At 39.9% G+C, this 24,183-nt stretch overlaps 1 protein-coding gene across 1 annotated transcript in view; it reads left to right on the forward strand.

Annotated features, from left to right (window-relative positions):
• Positions 1 to 24,183, forward strand: part of AKAP6 (A-kinase anchoring protein 6) — a 385,542-nt gene that overhangs the window by 239,115 nt on the left and 122,244 nt on the right. The window contains exon 7 of the mRNA XM_068991494.1: positions 17,110 to 17,258. Within this exon, the coding sequence (XP_068847595.1) occupies positions 17,110 to 17,258 (149 nt within the window). The remainder of the gene's footprint in view (positions 1 to 17,109; positions 17,259 to 24,183) is intronic.

Genomic DNA, 24,183 nt, shown 5'->3' on the forward strand with positions numbered 1-24,183 from the left:
GTGAACCCAATCTGTTGATTAGAGCAGTCAGTTGATATGTTCTTGTCATTCTTCAGAAAAATGTCTGAAAAAGATGGCAACATCTGTAAAAGCTGTTTGTCTTGGGGGTGATGCTGAATGTTGCTTATAAAGGAACCCATTTGTAGCTCTGTTTATAGTGCAAGATCCTTGGAGCCTAAGATAAAATGTTTAACTTTTAATAGATTGTATCAATTGAGGCTCACCTGAATGCCAAAACCAACAGACACCCCGGCTTACACTAGTGTGTCTAAATGAGAAAGTTTACTTTTTCCAGGGATGTAATCAAAATATTCCTCTTTGGAACAGTAAGAGTATGAAAGGGAAATGATTATGGTTCCCTACTGACATACTGTTTGATTGACAGGAAAAACCAACACGCACACCACCTGAGACATCTTGTTCAGGTACTTTCTGGAGGGTAGTAAATTGGTGTTGGCACAAACACAGAAAAATAAAATGACTTGATTCAGCACTTTTCAATTCTAAATCCCTAAACACTAAAGAAAGAAGTAAATATTCATCAAATGATCAAAATTTATATTGATTTTTATTCTACATTAGCAGCTCAAAGTCAAGACTCTTGACAGGGTGGATGTCGGTTTGAATGATTCTCTTTGAAATGAGGATACAGGCACTGAGCTGAGTGCTACTGTGCATTCCTGAACCATAGGCCCTGATTATTAGTACCCTAGGAGGCTACATTTTTAAAAGAACGTATAAAGGCACACTTGTTCAGTTCTGTTTTGATAGCTAAATTATTATTATTAGTATGTAAAGTAATTCTTGTTGTTCCTGCTTCATTCCTTCCTTTCTATAACCATCTAAGAACAACTATTTTATAGAATTTCAAAGGAACTGGAGTGCACATTGTAGTCATAGAGTTAATAGCAGCATTTGCCAACATAATTGTACTTGGGAAGGAACTGCCAGTCCTGCAGGGCAAGAGAAGCTGAGACTGTATCTTGACATTATACATCTTTAATTTTTAGTTTCTGCCAGAAAGTACATAAGGACTTGTAGAGGTATTTGGAAGTAGGGAATAAGAACATCACCGAAGAATATAAACACAAGACTTGACACCTGTGTCATTGTGCAGAGATTTGCTAAAGAAACAGTAGTGGGGAAACATAGAAATCCTAATCATCCCCTCCAGTCCACACAGTGTAATCACGCTCCCTTCCCACCCTAGCTCGTGACATAAAATACTGAATTTTTAATGACTTTAACTACTTCCATTACAAAGAAGAGGAGAGTAGTGGTAGATGAGGCTATCCACAAATGTGATTGTGTGATATATTTGTTCTTTATGTTTAAGTGGAGGTGTTATCGTTGTTGTTTTTAATATAGGCATCTCTTCTCTCATTAACATGGAGGAAGATGACATTTTTCTTTACACACAACTGCAGAAGAAATAATGAAAATAGCATTTATGTTAATTTTTCTGCTTTGTTTAAATGCTTCCCATTTAACAAATACCATTAAGTATATCGCTTTAAAATTGGATTTCTTTAACATTGCACTGAATGGTCTTAATGGTTTGCCACTAGCACCAAGTCAGTAGACAGAAGGATGACCTTTTAAATATATAAATACAATATTTTTACTTAAATCAGTTATCTTATGCAGTTGTCTTGACTTTCTTATCCATGAATAAGTATAAATAAACCTTGGGAACATAAGTCTAGCTTTTCTGGCACCGCCAGTATGGTCAGAGAAATTTTATAGCCTAATGTACAAAGATTAGTATATGTAATAATCTCATAGCTTAGTTGGTAAAGAATCCGCCTGCAATGCAGGGGACCCCGGTTAGATTCCTGTGTTGGGAAGATCTGCTGGAGAAGGAATAGGCTACCCACTGCAGTATTCTCAGGCTTCCTTTGTGGCTCAGCTGGTATAGAATCCGCCCACAATGCAGCAGACCTGGGTTTGATCCCTGGATTGGAAAGATCCCCTGGAGAAGGGAAAGGCTGGCTCCAGCATTCAGTCCATGGGATCACAGAGTTGGACATGACTGAGCGACTTTAACTCACTCACTTGCTGAGTATGATATTGAAATAGCTTTGAGCATCTTCCTAAATTTTGATATATATTTTATTTTTAATAAGAAATATTTAAATACTTTTAAAAGTTTTTTATCCATTGATAAAAAGAATATCCTAACCAACTCACTAATTGTTTCTTTGACAGTATTTTCAAAGTGTATTGGCCATATATCCTTGAACAAATATTTTAGCTCCTGTTATGTGATATAATTTTCTGTAATTCTAGGCTATAGGTTCCCTAAGCACAAAAACCATGTCTGACCCAGATTTAAATCTTATACAATGTCTTACACATAAAGAGACTCTCAAAATATATTTGTCAAATGAAGAAATGAAGACCTTCAGTCAACTTTATTCTAAAGAGATGCATTGCTCCATAGTCTGTAGTCTCTGCTCCAACTCTTAGGAGAAGGAGACTTTGGTGCTCTACTCAGTCCTATACACAGGACTCCTCCTTTGTATTGCCAAATAATGTTTGTACTTAATTAGAACATAGCTAATCGTGGATGTGTGATAAATGTCTTCCGAGAGTTCATTTTAGGATCTTGGGGAACAAAAAAACCACTATAGAGGTGACAACTCTCAATCCTGGAGTGAATATGAGGAATTCTGCCAAACAAAAGCATGGAGATTTCCAAATGGAGATTCTAATCAATCCTGAAAGTCCTTGTCAGAGTCTATGGGGGTTTAGGGACCTGAAGGTATTTCCAGAAGAGTGAAGTGATTTGGGCCAGTTGCAAGAGATGGATTCTACAGGGAGTTTAGAGGGGAGATATATTTGTATAATGCATAAGGGAAAAAGGTGTGTGCTTAGAGACAGTGCATCAAAGGTAAAGAAAAAAGACTAGTAAAAGTAGGAAAATATTACCAAATAACAAAATTATTGTCAGAAAATGTACAGTTCCCCTCCAAGTATTGATGGATCCCCATGGTCTTCCTGAGCTGGTGTGGATTCTTCCAAATACAAACTGTGACATTGCTGATGTCTCTTCTGAAAGCTCAAATGACTGTGGTTTGTTTTTTTTTTTATTTTAAATGGGAAATCAGGTTTTATTAAGCTACAACACATTCTTACCCAGAAGACTTCAAACCTCATTTTGAAATGTATTGTGTAGCTTACTCCATGATGACAATAGCTGAAATTTTCATTCTATAAGTATGAGACCATTGTGGTTAGCTTTTAATATAATATGTGACATATAAGATCACTCTATTAGCTGAATAAAATATTACTAAATGATTCAAAATAAAGAAGGTTTTCTTCTTCCTTTTCTCTAGATGAAAGTAAACAAGTTATCAGTTCAGTTCAGTTCAGTCACTCAGTCGTGTCCGACTCTATGCGACCACAAGAATGGCAGCACGCCAGGCCTCCCTGTCCATCACCAACTCCCGGAGTTCACTCAGACTCGTGTCCATCGAGTCAGTGATGCCATCTAGCCATCTCATCCTCTGTCATCCCCTTCTCCTCCTGCACCCAATCCCTCCCAGCATCAGAGTCTTTTCCAATGAGTCAACTCTTCGCATGAGGTGGCCAAAGTACTGGAGTTTCAGCTTTAGCATCATTCCTTCCAAAGAAATCCCAGGGCTGATCTCCTTCAGAATGGATTGGTTGGATCTCCTTTCAGTCCAGGACTCTCAAGAGTCTTCTCCAACACCACAGTTCAAAAGCATCAATTCTTCGGCACTCAGCCTTCTTCACAGTTCAACTCTCACATCCATACATGACCACTGGAAAAACCATAGCCTTGACTAGAGGGACCTTTGTTGGCAAAGTAATGTCTCTGCTTTTGAATATGCTATCTAGGTTGGTCATAACTTTCCTTCCAAGGAGCAAGCATCTTTTAATTTCACGGCTGCAGTCACCATCTGCAGTGATTTTGGAGCCAAAAATAAAATAAAATAAAATCTGACACTGTTTCCACTGTTTCCCCATCTATTTCCCATGAAGTGATGGGACCAGATGCCGTGATCTTCATTTTCTGAATGTTGAGCTTTAAGCCAACTTTTTCACTCTCCTCATTCACTTTCATCAAGAGACTTTTTAGTTCCTCTTCACTTTCTGCCATAAGAGTGGTGTCATCTGCCATCTGCATAGAGGTTATTGATATTTCTCCCGGCAATCTTGATTCCAGCTTGTGTTTCTTCCAGCCCAGCGTTTCTCATGTTGTACTCTGCATAGAAGTTAAATAAGCAGGGTGACAATATACAGCCTTGACGTACTCCTTTTCCCATTTGGAACCAGTCTGTTGTTCCATGTCCAGTTCTAACTGTTGCTTCCTGACCTGCATATAGATTTCTCAAGAGGCAGGTCAGGTGGTCTGGTATTCCCATCTCTTTCAGAATTGTCCACAGTTTATTGTGATCCACACAGTCAAAGGCTTTGGCATAGTCAATAAAGCAGAAATAGATGTTTTTCTGGAACTCTCTTGCTTTTTCGATGATCCAGAGGATGTTGGCAATTTGATCTCTGGTTCCTCTGCCTTTTCTAAAACCAGCTTGAACATCTGGAAGTTCATGGTTCACGTATTGCTGAAGCCTGGCTTGAAGAATTTGGAATATTACTTTACTAGTGTGTGAGATAAGTGCAATTGTGCAGTAGTTTGAGCACTCTTTGGCATTGCCTTTCTTTGGGATTGGAATGAAAACTGACCTTTTCCAGTCCTGTGGCCACTGCTGAGTTTTCCAAATTTGCTGGCATATTGAATGTAGCACTTTCACAGCATCATCTTTCAGGATTTGAAATAGTTCCACTGTAATGCCATCACCTCCACTAGCTTTGTTCGTAGTGATGCTTTCTAAGGCCCACTTGACTTCACATTCCAAGATGTCTGGCTCTAGATGAGTGATCACACCATCATGATTATCCGGGTCATGAAGATCTTTTTTGTACAGTTCTTCTGTGTATTCTTGCCACCTCTTCTTCATATCTTCTGCTTCTGTTAGGTCCATACCATTCCTGTCCTTTATTGAGCCCATCTTTGCATGAAATGTTCTCTTGGTATCTCTTAATTTTCTTGAAGAGATTTCTAGTCTTTCCCATTCTGTTGTTTTCCTCTATTTCTTTGCATTGATCGCTGAGGAAGGCTTTCTTATTTCTATATTTCAGTAATTTTTGGTCAAAGTACAAAATTGTCTCCTTTTTAAGAGAGAATAAAGCCAACTATTTTCAAAATTAAACTGAGGCTACAACTTTAAAACTATCTGTCTTATTTCCTTGTACATTTTAAACCATTTAAAATTTTCAAACTCTGTAAAATGTATTCAGCTAATTTATATAGATTGCCTATCACATACCATGTGCTGTGCTGGGTACTGGGGAGATGGCGATGAATACATAGATAAAAGCAATGAATACATGGATAAAATATAGCAATGGATACATAAATAAAAGCTCCTGTCCACTCACAGCTTCCAGTCCACAATTGGAAGATAGACAGTATAAAATAAGTTACCTATTTTAGCTACACAAGGTAAAAATATATGAAGGACAGTGAGGATTGCTGGGTGGAGGGGTGGGGGTGGGGGGTGGGGGGCGGGAGTCAGTTGAAGTATTAAGTAGAAGATCAAAATAGACCTGAATAAGAAGATGACATTTTAGCAAAGACTTCAGGGAGGTTAGGGATGGAGCTGTCATGCAAACAAGATCCAAATGCCCCTAGAGCCCTGGAGCAAGCCCACTGGCCCTGCTGGAGCAGGTCAGGATAGGTTGAAGACTGAGAACTCAGCTGTAGCATGTGGACAAAAGCCTAGTTGGAGTACATTCAAGAGAAAATAGGAGAGGAATTGGACATAGTGAGTATAGATAATGTGGATAAAAGTGATTTTGGTGTAATGAAGAACAGAGAAATGGGGCTTAAGCCAAGAATAGATTGTTATCAATTGATGTCAAGAGATTATTTTTCCTTTTTATTTATTTATTTTGTATGGTTGTGCTCAGTCTCTCTGTCACGTCCGACTCTTTGTGACCCCATGGACTGTAGCCCGCCAGGCTCCTCTGTCCCTGGAATTTCCCAGGCAAGATTACGGAAAGTCAGTTGTCATTTCCTCCTCTGGGGGATATTCCAGACCCAGGGAACTTGTGTCTCTTTTTTCTCCTGCATTGGCAGGCAGAATCTTTACCACTGCACCACCTGAGAAGCGCTTTATTTATTTTACCGTGGGAGAAACACAGCATTTGGGGGGGTGGGGTGGGGGACGTGTTAATGAGAATAGTATAGTGGAGAGGAAGAAACTTGAGGAAGAGAAGGGTGATTTGCTGCTGGGGCGATAATCTTCGCATAGATAAGAGGGGGTCTTTGTGTCTATGGAGGGGATTGGTTTGGGCTAGAAACAGGGACATTTTCCACAGAAACAGGAGAGAAAGCAGAGGATGCGGAATCAGACGCAAGTGGCTGGGTGGATGTGGGGGGAAGCTATGAAGTGCGCAGGCAGACCTGCAATGGCATGAGTTAAGAAAGAGTAAAACTAATTTTCCAACATTCTCAGGATACTTAACCCAACAGAGGGTCCTGGGATATGCAGTGACAATGAAATAATTGATATTTCTTAACTAAATCAGTGCTTTTTAGGGCAAGGACAAGGCATGTATCTGTATGTGATTATAAAAGTAAGTGTGGGTTTAATCCTTCAAGATTGTTAGAATAACTGAAATTTACCCCTCTCACCACCAAATTTACAATGGGCTAAATAACTATTTTGTTGTTAGACGCATCATCAGAAGGAAGTATGTTGTTGCTGCTGCTGCTGTTGTTCAGTTGCCAAGTCCTGTCTGACTCTTTGCGACCCCATGGACTGCAGCATGCCAGGCCTCCCTGTCCCTCACCATCTCCCAGAGTTTGCCCAAGTTCATGTCCATTGACTTGGTGATGCCATCCAACCATCTCATCCTCTGTTGCCCTCTTATCTTTCTGCCTTCTATCATTCCCAGCATGAGAGTCATTTCCAATGAGTTGGTTCTTCACATCAGGTGGCCAAATATTAGAGCTTCAGCTTCAGCATCAGTCCTTCTAATGAGTATTCAGGGTTGATTTCCTTTGGGATTGGCTGGTTTTATCTCCTTGCTGTCCAAGGGACTCTCAAGAGTCTTCTCCAGCACCACAATTCAAAAGCATCAATTCTTCGGCACTTAGCCTTCTTTATGGTCCAGCTCGCACATCCGTACATTACTGGAAAAACCATAGGCTTGTTTATATGAACCTTTGTTGGCAAGGTGATGTCTTTGTTTTTTAATACACTGTCTAGGTTTGTTATAGCTTTCCTGCAAGGAGTAATCATCTTCTAATTTCATGACTGCAGTCATCATCCACAGTGGTTTTAAAGCCCCCAAAGAGGAAATCTGTCACTGTTTCCATTTTTTCCCCATTTATTCACCATAAAGTGATGGGACCAGATGCCATGATCTTAGTTTTTTTAATATTGACTTTTAAGTCAGCTTTTTCACTCTCTTCTTTCCCCCTCATCAAGAGGGAAGTATATGGTTGATTAACTATTTGGGCTCAGGAGAATATCACTGAATTTGAATCACTACATACCAAGCCAAATTTAAATAGAATATTTTAGAACACTGTCTTGTATTCTGACTAAATTATTAATTTGTAGTCTAAATTTGAAGAGGAGTGTCTCTAATTATTTAGGCTATTCATGCTAAGTCACTTTAACCATATCCAACTCTTCATGACCCCATGGAGTATAGCCACCAGGCTTCTCTGTCCATGGGATTCTCCAGGTAAGAATATTGGAGTGGGTTGCTATTTCCTTCTCCAGGGCATCTTCCCAACACAGGGCTCAAACCTGTCTCAATGAAGACATTTAAAATTCCATATAAATAGAGGAAATTCTAAAGATTTAATTGAAGTATCTGTTGTAAATCAAGGATCTTCCCTGGTGGCTCAGTTGGTAAAGAATCTGCCTGCAATGCAGGAGACCCGAGTTAATATACCTGAGTCAGGAAGATCCCCTGGAGAAGGAAATGGCAACCCACTCCAGTAATCTAGCCTGGGAAATCCCACGGACAGAGGAGAATTGCGGGCTACAGTCCATAGGGTCACAAAGAGTCGAACATGACTTAACAACTAAATCTGCCTGTATTGTAAATTGTGCATGCTAAGTTGCTTCAGTTGTGTCCAACTCTTTGAAACCATATGGACTGTAGCCCCACCAGGCTCCTCTGTTCTTGGGATTCTCCAGGCAAGAATACTGGAGTGGGTTGCCATTTCCTTCTCCAGGGGATCTTCCTGACCCAAGGATTGAACCGAGTTGCTTATGTCTCCCGCATTGGCAGGCAGGTTCTTTACCACTAGCGCCACCTGGGAAATAAAAGGGGAAAACATACTAACAATGATAAGTAGCAACACAGTTGTGTTAAACCTCTGATAAGAAGGCAGTGATTCTAACTTTTATTATGTATATTAGCATACTTCAGTTCAGTTCAGTTCAGTCGCTCAGTTGTGTCCGACTCTTTGCGACTCCATGAACCACAGCACGCCAGGCCTCCCTGTTCATCACCAACTCCCAGAGTTTACCCAAACTCATGTTCATTGAGTCAGTGATGCCATCAAACCATCTCATCCTCTGTTGTCCCCTTCACCTCCTGCCTTCAATCTTTCCCAATATCAAGGTCTTTTCCAATGAGTCAGCTCTTCACATCAGGTGGCCAAAATATTGGAGTTTCAGCTTCAACATCAGTCCTTCCAATGAACACCCAGGACTGATTTCCTTTAGGATGGACTGGTTGAATCTTCTTGCAGTCCAAGGAACTCTCAGGAGTCTTCTCCAACAACACAGTTCAAAGCATCAATTCTTTGGTGCTCATCTTTATTTATAGTCCAACTCTCACATCCATACATGACCACTGGAAAAACCATAGCCTTGACTAGATGGACCTTAATAGACAAAGTAATATCTCTGCTTTTTAATATGCTGTCTAGGTTAGTCATAACTTTCCTTCCAAGGAGTAAATGTCTTTTAATTTCATGGCTGCAGTCACCATCTGCAGTGATTTTGGAGCCCCCCAAAATAAAGTCAGCCACTGTTTCTCCTGTTTCCCCATCTATTTGCCATGAAGTGATGGGACTGGATGCCATGATCTTAGTTAGTCTACTAGGGTGGCAATAAAAAATACACAGACTGGGTGGCTTAAGCAATGGAAATTTATTTCTTACAGTTCTGGAGGCTGGAAGTCCCAGATCAAGTAGTTGTCAGGTTTGGTTTCTAGGAGGCCTCTCCCCTTGCTTATGGATGGCCAACTGCCTTGTCACTGCATCCTCACATGGCCTTTTCTCTGTGGGACCACTCTTCATCTTTTTATAAAGACACCAGTACTATTGGATTAGGGCCACACCCTTGTGATCTATTTAACCTTAATTATCTTTTTAAAGACCCTGCCTCCAATTACAGTCACATTTAGGTTTAAGGCTGCAACATACAATTTGAAGAGGACACATTATGTGAAATAAACCAATAACATTATGTTAAAAGTTTACTAGAGAGAAATGAGTTAACAGAATCTCTTAGGTAGGCATTCTCTCTGTTGGATTGCTGGACTTCTGTCCTCTTAGAAACTGTTGATTCTCTTCTCAATGCAATGTTAGAAGGTAGGAACTTTATGAGCGTATCTGGACTAACCCATCTCATGACAGAAGAAGGGAGATGGAAGTAGATTAAGGCCATCACAGAAACAGTGACATCTTCTTGGCAGGTCATTGGATAGGTAAGATTCCCTGAGGTGACATTCTCTATAGCCTATCCCCTTCTACTTTAGCCTCTTTGTCTAAATGCCCCCAAAGCTGCAGCCACCATTTTCTGAACATGCCACATCCTTTTGTAAGTCTGGGCCTCTGAACAAATGAAGAATTCTACCTATAAAGATATCCATCTGCTTCTTCACCTGACAAAGATATACCCCTACTCCCAGATCTGGCTCAACTGTTACCTCTGCCTGGCTTTTACTTGCCCATTCCTACCCTTCACACAATGTTTCATTTCCCATCCTCCCCCACCATCATTTTACTCAGTACGCTCATCTACTTGTTGCCATGGCTCTTTCCTCCCCTATACTGCAATCCCTTGAGAAAAGGGACAATGTTTTGTTCTTCTTTATACCCATAGTTCTTGGTGTAGTTCTTGACACATGATAAAGGCTTAGTGACTATTTGAGTGATAAATTATTTACTGAGCCCCTATCATGTTCAAGATACTGCCTAGGTGCTGGGAATACATAATGGCCAAGCAGACAGAGAGACACCATCCCTGTATGGAGCTTAGAGTCTGGAGACAGAGATAGAGAAAATATAAGCCAGCAAATCTAAGAATTCTGAATTGAGATATGTGCTGTAAAGGAAATCAACACTGTTCTGCAATGGAGAAAAACAGAGTGAATCTACTTTCGATAAGGTGGACAGAGAAGCCTCCCTGAGAAGTAACATGTCAGCTGAGAGGTAAAGAATGAGAAGTCGTTAGCAAGAGAATGTTCTAGAGAAAGGGAACAGTATGTGCAAAGGTCCTTAGAGAGGAAAGAGCTATTTAAAGAACTGGAAGAGGGAAAGCATAACAGGAGGCATAGTGATCAAGAAAGAGAGAAGTAGGGAATGAGGTGTAAGTTAGGCAGGAAGCAAATCTAATGAGCTATGTTCTAAGTTTGTGTTTTAGATCTAAATGCAGTATGAAACTAACTTATGTTTTATAGGGACCACTCTGACACTGTAATGGAAGAGATGGGAGAGGCAGGAATGGGCAAGGGCAGATACACATTAGAAGATAATTGCTATACTACAGGGGAGAGTTGATAGAGGCTTGGACCAGGCTGGCAGCAGTGCAGACTGGGAAGACAGACTGGAGAGACATTTTGAAAGAAGAATCAACAGAATTTAGGGAGTAACTGGTTGTAGGAAATGACAAAGAGGACTCATGGATGATTCTCAGGTTTCTGACCTAAGCAACAGATGGTGCCATTTATTTAAAGGGAGGATACTAAGAACAGAAAGTTTGGAGGCATGCAGTAAGGATGAGAATGGAGAGTATTTTCAACAGCTATGCCTAAAGTAAATTCAGTTAGCAGTGGTTGATTGTATATATAAGTATGGCACTCAGAGGAGAGAATAGGGAGCCGTTACTACATAGGTAGCATTGAAAAGAGTTTAAATAAAGAGGTCCAGAATTAAGCCCTGAAACAACAAAAACCAGTGATCCCAGATGTGAATCAAAAAGATCAATGAACTATCTATAAAATGGATTTGCGGCTGGTGGAGAGGGAGGGAGAGTATTTGAGAATCCATCACTTTAGGTCAGCTGAGGTCTTATGCAGGCCTCGATTAGGATAAGAGCTGATCCTTTTTCTCTTCTCATCATACACAATCTCCCATGGCATTCTCATTTCATCTCCTAGTGTCAGCCTTTGCCTCTGGGTTTATATTTCAGTCCTAATATTTCCACTTGCTTGCTGAAACATTTCATTTTGGGACTCATGCTGCTGCTGCTGCTAAGTCGCTTCAGTCGTGTCCGACTCTGTGTGACCCCATAGATGGTACCGCAAAGCAGAAGACTGTGTTTTCGCTCGTTTGTTCCCTTTATCTATGCGGCTCATTTTATATTCCCATTGATGACACTGGCCAGGGAGTGAGAGGTAGATCTGTCAGTGAGTCTGTTCCTTCTTGTTCCTTTTCATTTTTCTTAATGAATAAGTTATCAAATCTTGTTAATTACACATCAGTAATATTATTTAATATACTATAGTCTGTGTTTCTATTTGTAAAATATAGTCACTTTTAAAGTATCTACAATTGTCATTGTTATTCAGTCACTCAGTCATGTCCAGCTCTGCGACCGAATGGACTGCAGCATGCCAGACTTCCTTGTTCTTCAGTATTTCCTGGAGTTGGCTCAAACTCATGTCCATTGAATGGATAAGGCCATCCAGCCATCTCATTCTCTGTTGCCTCCCTCTCCTGCCCTCAATCTTTCCCAACATCAGGGTCTTTTCCAATGAGTTGGCTCTTCCCATCAGGTGGCCAAAGTGTTCAAGCTTTAGCATCAGTCCTTTCAATGAATATTCAGGGTTGATTTCCTTTAGGATTGACTGTTTTTTTTCTCCTTGCTGTCCCAAGTACTCTCAAGAGTCTTCTCCAGCACCACAGTTTGAAAGCATCATCACCTTCTTTATGGTCCTAATCTCACGTCCATACATGACTGCTGGAAAAAGCATAGCTCTGACTAGACGGACTTCTGTTGGCAATGTCTCTACTTTTTAACTACTACTACTTTAACTACTACTTTTTAGCTCTCTAGGTTTGTCCTGGCTTTTCTTCCAAGGAGTAAGCATCTTTTAATTTCATGGCTGCAGTCACTATCTGCAGTGATTTTGGTGCCCAAGAAAAGAAAGTCTGTCACTGTCTCCACTGTTTCCCCATCTATTTACCATAAAGGGATAGGATTGGGTGCCATGATCTTAGTTTTTTGAATGTTGAGTTTTACGCCAGCTTTTTTACTCTCCTCTTTGACCTTCATCAAGAGGCTATTTAGTTCCTCTTCACTTTCTGCCATAAGAGTGGTGTCCTCTGTGTATCTGAGGTTATTGGTATTTCTCCCAGAAATCTGGATTCCAGCTTGTGCTTCATCCAGCCCAGCATTTCGCGTGATGTACTCTGCATATAAGTTAAATAAGCAGGGTGAGACTATACAACCTTGATGTACTCCTTTCCCAATTTTAAGCCAGTTCATTGTTTCATGTCCGGTTCTATATTGCTTCAATAAATGAAATTATTTCAATTTTTTTAAGAACTATAATTTCTCCAGATCTTTCTCCTAAAAATTTATCTGTAGAGTAAAATACAGTATGAGAAAAAATTAAGGCACTTCGCAGATAGATTTAGACTGGCACAGTCATTCAACCTTAGCCGAAGAAACAACTTTGGTTTTATTTTTATCATCACATTTTGAAATGAATCACTGAAAACAGGGATAGAAATACAGATGGATAGGAAAAGCTGGGCCATCTATTTCGTCTCTTTTTTAGCACAGGGAAGTTTCCTATGTCAAATGCCTCTGAGATATTGTGCAATAAAAGCCTTAGATCACAGCATTTCAATCATTTTTGTAAGGTGACTAATTGTTTCTCCAGTTGCTCTCAGCATTGTTCTCTGAATTCCTTTCCAGGAATCCATGTCACACAAGAGGTGTTACCCTTGTGCACAGAAATGGCCAAGGATCTCAAAGGGCTGAGCTTCAATTATTTGTCCATGGTAGTGATGAGTCTATATGAAGTTGGCCGCCCTCTTTACATTGCTTTTTGTGACACACATTTGTGAGATCTTTACCAAAAACAAGCAGTGGTCTAGTTTGCAACCTTCAGTTCAGTTCAGTCGCTCACTCGTGTCCGACTCTTTGCGACCCCATGAATCGCAGCACACCAGGCCTCCCTGTCCATCACTAACTCCCAGAGTTCACTCAGACTCACATCCATTGAGTCAGTGATGCCATCCAGCCATCTCATCCTCTGTTGTCCCCTTCTCCTCCTGCCCCCAATTCCTCCCACCATCAGAGTCTTTTCCAATGAGCCAACTCTTTGCATGAGGTGGCCAAAGTACTGGAGTTTCAGCTTTAGCATCCTTCCTTCCAAAGAAATCCCAGGGCTCATCTCCTTGCAGTCCAAGGGACTCTCAAGAGTCTTCTCCAACACCACAGTTCAAAAGCATCAATTCTTCGGCACTCAGCCTTCTTCACAGTCCAACTCTCACATCCATACATGACTACTGGAAAAACCATAGCCTTGACTAGAAGGACCTTAGTCAGCAAAGTAATGTCTCTGCTTTTGAATATACTATCTAGGTTGGTCATAACTTTTCTTCCAAGGAGTAAGCGTCTTTTAATTTCATGGCTGCAATCACCATCTGCAGTGATTTTGGAGCCACCACAAATAAAGTCTGACACTGTTTCCCCTGTTTCCCCATCTATTTTCCATGAAGTGATGGGACTGGATGCCGTGATCTTCATTTTCTGAATGTTGAGCTTTAAGCCAACTTTTTCACTCTCCTCTTTCACTTTTATTAAGAGGCTTTTTAGTTCCTCTTCACTTTCTGCCATCAGAGTGGTGTCATCTGCATATCTGAGGTTATTGATATTTCTCCCAGCAATCTTGATTCCAGCTTGTGTTTCTTCCAGCCCAGCATTTCTCATGATGTACCCTGCATTTAAGTTAAATAAGCAGGGTGATGATATACAGCCTTGACGCACTCCTTCTCCTATTGAAACCAGTTTGTTGTTTCATGTCCAGTTCTAACTGTTGCTTCCTGGCCTGCATACAGATTTCTCAAGAGGCAGGTCAGGTGGTCTGGCATTCCCATCTCTTTCAGAATTGTCCACAGTTTATTGTGATCCACACAGTCAAAGGCTTTGGCATAGTCAATAAAGCAAAAATAGATGTTTTTCTGGAACTCTCTTGCTTTTTCCATGATCCAGCAGATGTTGGCAATTTGCTCTCTGGTTCCTCTGCCTTTTCTAAAACCAGCTTGAACATCAGGAAGTTCATGGTTCATGTATTGCTGCAGCCTGGCTTGGAGAATTTTGAGCATTACTTTACTAGCATGTGAGATGAGTGCAACTGTGCGGTAGTTTCAGCATTCTTGGTTAAAAACTAACAGGGACCTGGGATCAGACATGACACTTTGGCATCTAGTGGTGCAGATTCATTATTTTAATGGGATTTCCAAAAGAATAATTTGTGTGGGGTGTTTCTTCATTATTCCCATAGTGTTGAGAAGGGGGAGAATGGGGATAGCATTTGGAAAGAATTTTGTTTTTAAGTTCTCTTTTAAAAATTATTTTATCACTACTTTTTATTGAAGTATAGTTGATTTACAGTGTTGTGCCAATTTCTGCAGTACAGCAAAGTGACTCGGTTATTTACTTATATGCATTCTTTTTTAATATTCTTTTCCATTATGGTTTATCACAGGATATTGAATACAGGTCTCTGTGCTAAACACTAAGACCTTGTTGTTTATCCATCTTACATGTAATATTTTGCATCTGCCAACCCCAAACTCCTAGTCCATCCCTCTCCTCCCCCCTCCTCCTTGGCCAGCACAAGTCTGTTATATGTGTCTATGAATCTGCTTCTGTTTTGTAGGGAGGTTCATTTGTTCATATTTTAGTGATATCATATGGTATTTGTCTTTTACTTTATAACTTTACTTAGTTTGATAATCTCAGGTTGTATTAAGTTCTTTGACTACTGTTCAGTATCTCTCAATGATCTCATATTTAGTTGCTTGGGAATATTGTATACTTTATTGAAAGATATAGAACCAATACATTTCTATTGTCTAATGTTCTTTTCTAGTCATCGACTCTCTATATTCAGTTTCATTTTCTTCCCCCCAACCATTAAAGAATATTCTTAGGTCTCTAGGTATTTGTTCAAATTCTGTGATACCTGCAAACCTCTGACTTGGCACTCTTCTGTGTTGTCATTAATATGCTCCATGCCTTCTCTTTCTCCATCTATTAATAAATAGGCTAACACTAGATTTAGTATTTCCTTTGTGCTTTCCACCAGCCACACTCTTTCTTCCCAAACTGAAAATACTCCATGTAACATTATCCTTAGTTTATAGCGTTTGATGTAATTCTTAATCCTTATGCAAGTCAATTAGTTTGGACGAAATAAGGTTACATGAACCAATACATAGATTGTGGAAACTTCAGTTACATGAATATAGTCATTTTAGTATTTTTAAAGTTTTTCCTCAATATCTAGAGCATTCATAATTAGCTCCTGTGGAAAAGAACAAAATACAAATTCTAGAATGATTTGAGATCTTCCATTTCATAAGCTACCCATTTCCTTTACAGAGTCCTGATTCGCCCTTTTAAGCAACTGGTATTTTATGACACTCTTTTTTTTTTTTCCACGATTGTATCTATAAAACCAGAGAGTGAAAAAAAAAAAAAAAAAAAAAACCAGAGAGTGTCCAAGAGGCCTCGGTTGGCCATGGACATGAAGAGTAGAAGGTCATCTCTGACTCCGCTTTTCCTATATGTTGTGGAAATCTGGCAACTACCCAGCAACTGACTCAGACTTGGTCTTTCTGTAGGAGAATATATAATTAAATAATAAGGAAGTAGAAATTTTAAGGCTGTTGAGAAATGTTAACGGGCATGTGGGATTTAGTGAAGCACACAAAAAGACCTTAAGAGCTCCTTTGGTCCACAGTGTACATGTACTCAGCACTGGCCTTTTTCCTTCACCACAGGCAAGCATGCCACTGGGAAGACTTCATTCCCTGTTTTATCTGGTGTTCTGGGGAACTCTAAAGCCACAGGGATCACAACAGCTGCAATAAATAAAGCATCTCTTCAATACATTTCCTTGCCAAATATTATTCAGCATTCTTTTGGCCTTGGTTTGATAGAAAACAGCATGGTGAACTTACTACCTCTCCTTTTAGTACAGTGAGCCCCAAGTATCTATGAAAAAGTTAACAATTCAAGCCTGCATGCAAGCAAAATCACTGTTCTTTCTATTTTAAAATTATTAAGACAAAATACAGAGAACCAAAAAAAGTAATGTAGGAAGTTTTATCCCCATTGAAGAGGTATTGAATTAGTACTAGGCTTTTTTATTCTCCTCAGGGTGAAGATAATACGAAGCATCCAGAGTATGTGTCCATGCAAACGTATGGGTTGGAAGGGGACTCTTTAAAAAAAAAATAAATGTTACATATGTGGCAGTACAAGGAAGAATATTATTAAGGAATTTCACAGAATTGTTATATAAAGTCTCATGATACAGTATTATGATCTCAGGGATATATTGTGATATTTACTGAGTCTTCTGAGAGTTCATTTATTCAGGTTATATTTTAAGGAGGAACTTATAAGATTCAGATCTAAAATATAATTCTGTAATATGCCCAGCTGATCCCATTAAATCCAAGCTGAAAAGGAGCAGTATAATGATGTGAACAATTCCCATTCTCTGTGTTGTTACACCTCACTTGAAATGCATTCCTTCCAGATTAAAACAGCCATTCCTCTTTGTTTCTCTCTCCAGGCTGAGGTTCAACTATGCTACCTGGAAGCACAAAGAGATGCTGTTGAGCAGATGTCCCTCAAGCTGTACAGCGAGCAGTATACCAGCAGCAGCAAACGGAAAGAAGAGTTTGCTGATATGTCAAAAGTTCATTCAGGAGGAGGCAATGGGTAGGGAACTATTCTTTTTGTTGTTTTATTCTCATTAATCTCTACTTTTTTCAATGATGTTCCTCTGGTCGGTGTTAGGTGGGCATTTCCTCCCAAGCTAGCAAGAGAAGTGCAGTAGACAAGGTATTTATGTTCTTTCCCATTCATGCCAGAATTGAAGACTATGGATTTTATCAGTCTGTCATCTCACCCAGGACTTCCTAACTTTGGTATTATTTGTTCGAAACAGTCTTGTGATTTTCTGAGCATTTCTGTCACTACATTGTGCCTATAATTTTCTCAGTGTATTTCCCTCTCTTTAAACCTCATAGTTTAAAGTCTATCTAAGCAAATTTTAAACACCAGAACCTCAATGGAAACTGGTAGAACATAATTTTTTGAAAATATAGATATTTAATAATTGTTTAGGGACTATGGACTAACTGGTTAGCATCACATGAAGTCAAATGGAATGGTGGACTAGAGCTTATTGTCTGTGTTACATGAAACAACCCAGCAACTTCAATGACCCACCAACAGTTTCATTCAGCCTGAGATCTATGGCTGTATTTATATTATACTAACTACCCATGCTACTGAATAGTGAAGTTATGCATTCAAATGTTTCCAAATTACTTCAAAATTATGCAAACATTCTCACTGTGTATGTATGTGTGTGTATGTATATATATATATGATACATATATGAGACTTATAAAATACTATTATTTAAAAAATTCTTTTCTGGTTCAATTTTAATATTTAGTAGGTGATTATTAAAGACTAAAAGAGTATAATGAAATTTAATCATTTCATAATTTTAATGACTAGATAATAATTATACTCATTAAAATGAAAAAAGTAACCTATTTTGCTTTTATGCTTGAGCCAGACAACAAGGGAGAGAAACTGTCCCCCCAAGTTCCATAACATGTTAACAGCGTAGTATAAACCTATGGGGAGTGACTCTAGCCAAAATATTCCTTCACAAGGCAAGAGAAAAGAAGTCTTTCCATGCACTTGCTTTCTATTTTCTCTTACGTGCTTATAGTTCTGATGTGACTTAAAATTCTTATTCAGATTTTGAAGATAAATTAACAACACAGGTTACAAATTCTGTCTTGTGATATAACCCAAGGTCTAAGAATGCAAGAAAAGAATTCGAGTTGTAATTCTTTTTAGAAAATGGGCAAGGGCTTTTTAACTTTTAAAATTTACCTATCTCTACAGTTTGTTGCTCTTTTAAGATATTTTTAATATATAGACATGTGAGCATGTATTTGATTCATCTTCTATGATTCAGAAGACATTTATTCACAAGAGGAAAAGCATGACAACAAATTAGAAAGAAAAGGTTAAATATTCGAGCGTGAACAATAAGCTATTTTGAGGCCTTAACGTGCTTTAATTTCTCTAAATGCCTAAATAGTCCCTGGTGTACCCACCACCACAAACTTTAGGTCACATTTTCATGTTTTCTAAAAGCCCTAGGGATTGAGCTGGTGCCACGTGCTTCTGACCTCAGATTCCAAGGGCCCAACCTGAGTATTTACTCTGGGCTCCACAAATCATAAATCTGCCCTGGGAATGGCTTAGTTAACAACAAGCATTGTTCTGTGAAGTGGGAGTAGGTGAACTTGCCTGATATCCTTTGTTTATGCTCCTTAGGGTGCTGAAGGCTGTGCATTGTCAGGAAATTTAAGAGTGTGCTGAAGAAAAGGCAGCTATTTAATACTAAGGACAAAAACCATATACTCCTTTCTATTTTCTGTTTACATACAGAAAACCATTGTTTGAGAAATGTATGTGGGTGAGGTTATCTGGGGTGTCCTGCTCCTGAGACCCTTTGCTCCCACAGTTGAATCTGTAATTCTGAAACCTTAAGAACACAGCCTTCTAAAATTATCTGCTCCAATGATACATAAACTTCATTAACAGTTCCTTTTGTTACACAGAATGAGCATTGTTTCTGATAAGATATTGTGGGAATAATATGGGCCTTCTAGGGTCTTCATTCCATATGCAGATAGATATCCAATCCACTGAAGAGAACATTAAGTTGGTGATGCAATCCATATGTTTTTATTTCCTCCTCCAGCCTATGTCCATGCAAAGGAGCATATGTAGTTGAAAAATGTATAAGGTTACTCCAGGGAAGACTCAGCTGCTAGATTGAATGGAGATCTTAAATGTCCATTTTTGTGTAACCAAAATATTGTTTAGAAATGAATTTATAACCTCTGTGGCTTGATGAAAAGGTGCATATCAAGGTGATTTAACACAGCTTGTGTACAACCATGAAATGTGTGTTTGACAGTCATGAGTATGTGTGGGGGGAAGATTTCCCTGACAGGATGTTGACGCTGTGTGAGCTGTAGTAACAGAGTGTGTCCCTCTGTGGGAGACACTGGGCCCTGGTTCCTAAGTAGCAAAGTAGGGAACCGTTGCTTCCTGGAGGGACCTACAGTGCTTGAGTCACTGGTGATTCTCAAACGGAGCAGGTTGGTGCTTTTGACTTCTGTTGATTTAAATGAAAGTTTGTAAATTGTCTTGTTTCTTTCATCCAATAAATATTCACTGAAGGCATACTATGTGCATGGCACAATTTTCTGAGTAGATTTCATCAAGAACACTCTTTTGTAAATTTTGTAAAGTATAACCATCTATCTTTCTGACACCTCTTTCTATTAAGGGGTTGTCTGACTTCATTTTTATAATGAATTTCAAAATCTTGTTTATTTTAGTAAGTAGTATCCTACTTCCCGTCAAGACTTAGAGTAGATTACAAAGCATGTCTTTTGTTTAGCTTATAAGTAATAGAATTGAGAGGCAAAAAGGCTGGTGACTGGCTTGTCCAGGACCTCACCTCAGAGCCCTGAGTCATGATGCAGAGAACAATCCATGAAGTCACACTTTGCCCTCTCTCTGAAAATTTAGCTCAGACCCTTGATAAACTCTTTTCCCCCTAAATCACATGTTATGCATGTTCCATATGGTATATGAAATTTGAATTATGGTATTGTCCTACTATAGAGAAACAGAAGAGTCTTAAGGCAATTTCATTTAAGCCACAAGAAGTTTGGACAAAAACACTGCAAAGCAGGCTTAAATGAAAAATTAAATTCATTATTTTGACAAATATTATTAAATACCTCCTTTATGAAGTACAGAGTTTAAAAGGCAAAAATGAAATGGCCCCTGCCCCTGAGAAGCTCACCGTTTATTTAGTAAGAGGAAGCAGATCTAGAAACAGCATAGAATGAAGGATCAAAGTGATGAGTTAGGAATCTGCTTGGAGTAGGGAGCAGGGCTCATGGAAGGTGGTGCTCAGTTCTGATGGTGGTGGGGAGAATTGGAGCAGGTCAGAAGTGATAGAGAGAGACGGGACTCTGGAGGTGATTTTCGGAAGAGGGCTAGGTCAGGGGAAGAATTTTCCAATTTAATCTGAACAAACATGTATTGAGCACTTACAAAGACAGACAGACAGTAGTCCCTACCTTCATGAAATTTACAGTCTATCAAGAGAGCAGCATTAAATCAGTATTTCTCTGTATCACTAAGAAGAAGGGGAGGCAGAGGGTTCCAGGGAAGCTTAGAGCAAACAACGTGTGGACTCCATGAGGCAGGGCCATGTCTGTCACATTCACCACACTAGGCGCTGCATCCTGGAGTGTGCTCGGTGCCCAGTGAATGCTGGTGCATAAATGAAAAGCTAAAATGAATCTAGGGCTCAGAGGGTGCCGCAGCCAGCACAAGCAAGAGTTGCACCTGCACAGGGAGAGAACGGAGCGTCCCCGCTAAGAAAAATGAGAGAGAGACAAAAGATGGGGTTGAGAGGATCAGACCACAAATGGCTGATGCCTTTCTTTATTAGGCTATAGTATTTATAGGATAATGTACGTGACTTAAGACATGTACAGGATTATTTTTTAACTTCAGGATACAATCACTAGACCCCTAGACCCTTACCATTGTGTACAGAGTATAATAAGTAATCTATCTTCTATGACATGTTGCAGGACACCCTGACCTTAAGGGCTGTAAAAACTCTTCAAGGGTGGCGGGACAGGGAGCTTAGGAACAATGCCTAAGGCTCTGCATACCTGCCGAGCAGCTCCCAAGACTTAACCCTTCACGGGCAGTCCCCCGCAAGAGGGAACAAGGGTGTGAAATCATTATGCTGCTTGCCGTTCCATATGACAGGAGAGCAAGGTAGAAAGTCAGAGGGAGTAATCCAAAATAAGGCTTAGGAAGAAAGTGAAGTTGAGATCCTGGAGTTAATCACTGAGTTCATGGTCCTTAACTAGGACACATCAAGATTTCCTAGGGAACTTTTAAGTTGAAAATTGCCTGCCCATATCACCTCCCTCAAAATTCTGATTCAGGAGTCAGGAGTGGACCAAAATATATTATACTTGATGCCCACTGCCAGTTGAGATCATTGCTCCAGTGGTTTTCCAAGAATGATCTCTAGACCAGCAGCATTAGTATCTCCTGGGAATCTGTTAGAAATTTCAAATCCTGGGTCCCTTTCCAGACGTACTAAATTGGAGAATCTGAAGGTGGAGACCAATAATAGATTAGAAATTAATGGGAGATGTGGAGACTTGATTGGAGGCTAAAGCCAGAAAGAGTCGATAAACCTTGGATAAGGCAAGTAAGAGAGAGAAAAGGGCCATTCTAATGTGGGGAGAGAAAGAAAATAAGGAGACTTAGAGTCAGGTGATGTTTGTGTCATTGAGCGTTCCATGACTCTTGAGCAGGCTCTACTAGGCACTGGGGTTGTAGAGGCAGTGGGACACAAAGAGTGAGGCTGGCCCGGGGTCAGAGGCGACAGCCAGTGTTTCCCACAGCAGAGACAATGCATGCAGACAGCTGGGACCAGTCAGGGATTCCAGCAAGCATAGGCTGGCAATTTTAAGACTATTCTGGCAGCACTCTGGAGAATGGACTGGCATGGGCAACGCTAGACAGTGCTTGGTTAAGAAGCTATTCCAGTCATCCAAGTGAGAAATTGTTCTGGCCTGAAGACAGCAGGAATGAAAATGGAAGGAAGTTGAAGACAGAACCTGGTCCCTGAGCGGATGAGGGACATTAAGGGAGGTGGGGTTTAAGACAGACCGCTGTGTTTCAGGCTTTTGCACAAAAGGACATGGTATTCAATGCAGGGGAGGAGCAGGGGGCCTGAGAGGAACTGACTGTTTGGGACAAAGTTCTTTTTTATGGTCTGCAAAACATCTAAGGAAAAATGCCCAGGAAGCAGATCTGAAGCTCAGGGATGTCTTGGGCTCCTCAGCCATCAACAAGGACAGTATGATGACTATGAGGCAGCAGGGGCTGAGGGAGGTGGCAGCTTACCTTGCGGTAGCATGTCCCCACAAAACCTACCTCAGGGAGACATAGCAATCTCTTTAAGAATGCTCATTTTAAAAGATATGGCTAATAGGAACATTTTTATTTCAGCTAGAATCTTTCAGGCTGTATCATACAAGTCTTTTAAAATAAAATTTGTGTGTGTGCCAAGTCACTTCAGTCATGTTTTGACTCTGTGCGACCCTATGGACTGCCAGGCTCTACTGCAGCCTGCCAGGCTCTACTGCACATGGGATTCTCCAGGCAAGAATACTAGAGTGGGTTGTTTGCCCTTCTCCAGGGGAACTTCCCACCCCAGGGGTCAAACTCACATCTCTTAGGTCTACCTGCATTGGCAGGTGAGTTCTTTACCACTGGTGCCCTCTGGGAAACCCAAAATAAAACCATAGCATTGAAAATTCCAAGGTGATATCTTGATTAGCAGGAATTGAGAACTACTGTTGATTATTATTTTCTGTCTTCAAGCTGCTGGTAGAACCTTCTGATTCCAGGTATTAGAATGTATTAGGTCTGCTCAGATTGCTTCTAACTACATAAAAAAAATTTTTTTAGGGATGTATATTTTCTATAGTCTAAATTCTTGAAGGAGGAGAGAGAACATACAGGATTAAAAATTAAAGATCAGAATTCAAGTTGTTATATACTTTGGCCACCTGATGCGAGAGCATACTCATTGAAAAGACCCTGATGCTGGGAAAGACTGAAGGCAGGAGGAGAAGGGGATGAAAGAGGACAAGATGGTTGGCTGACATCACTGACTCAATGGACATGAGTTTGAGCAAACTCTGGGAGATGGTGAAGGACAAGGAAACCTGGCATGCTATAGTCCATGGGGTCACAAAGAGTCAGATGGACACAACTGAGCGACTAAACAACAACATCATGTAGGGATATGTGTGTGCACATGTGTGTGCGTGTGTGTGCACACATATTAAGGGTTACTATAAATAACACTATGGAGTAGAAGAGTAGGGAGATGTTTCCTGACTCTGATTCCGGCGATCCAGAGGGAATTTCAAAGAGCCTTCTGTTCTTATGTAAAGTTCTAGAAGATACTTTAGTCTCAGTCATATGCCAGCCTCTGGCTGAGGGGGAATTTGGGCAATGTCCACAGATTTGTTCTCTATAAGAATGTAGAAGTATTCGTCCCACATCATGTAACATTTTAAAGTAAATTTTACCTTCAAATACAAACAGTATACACAGGTTATTTCCAAGCACAACAAGTTGAACTAAATGAACTTTAACTAGACGAAAGTTTAAAAGTTTGGCAGTAAAAATAAATCCATTTTCCTTTAGGAAATGAAGTATTCCTGAATCATTGTGATAATGTACACACACACACACACACACACACACACATATACATATAAAACACTCCCAAAGAGGAATAGTATTGACAGATGAAAGCAAATATATCACTATTTAAAACATTATTTGATTAAAGATCAAATAAGCAATAAGATATACTGAATGACTTCAAATACCTGAGAAGGGGTGTAATCACCTCTGGGTTTCATTGCAATAGGATGATCTTTCTGGGTTTCTGTTGAGCCAAAGGCCAAAAATATCC

Source organism: Capricornis sumatraensis, chromosome 19 (assembly GCF_032405125.1).
Source record: "Capricornis sumatraensis isolate serow.1 chromosome 19, serow.2, whole genome shotgun sequence".
NCBI lineage: Eukaryota > Metazoa > Chordata > Mammalia > Artiodactyla > Bovidae > Capricornis > Capricornis sumatraensis.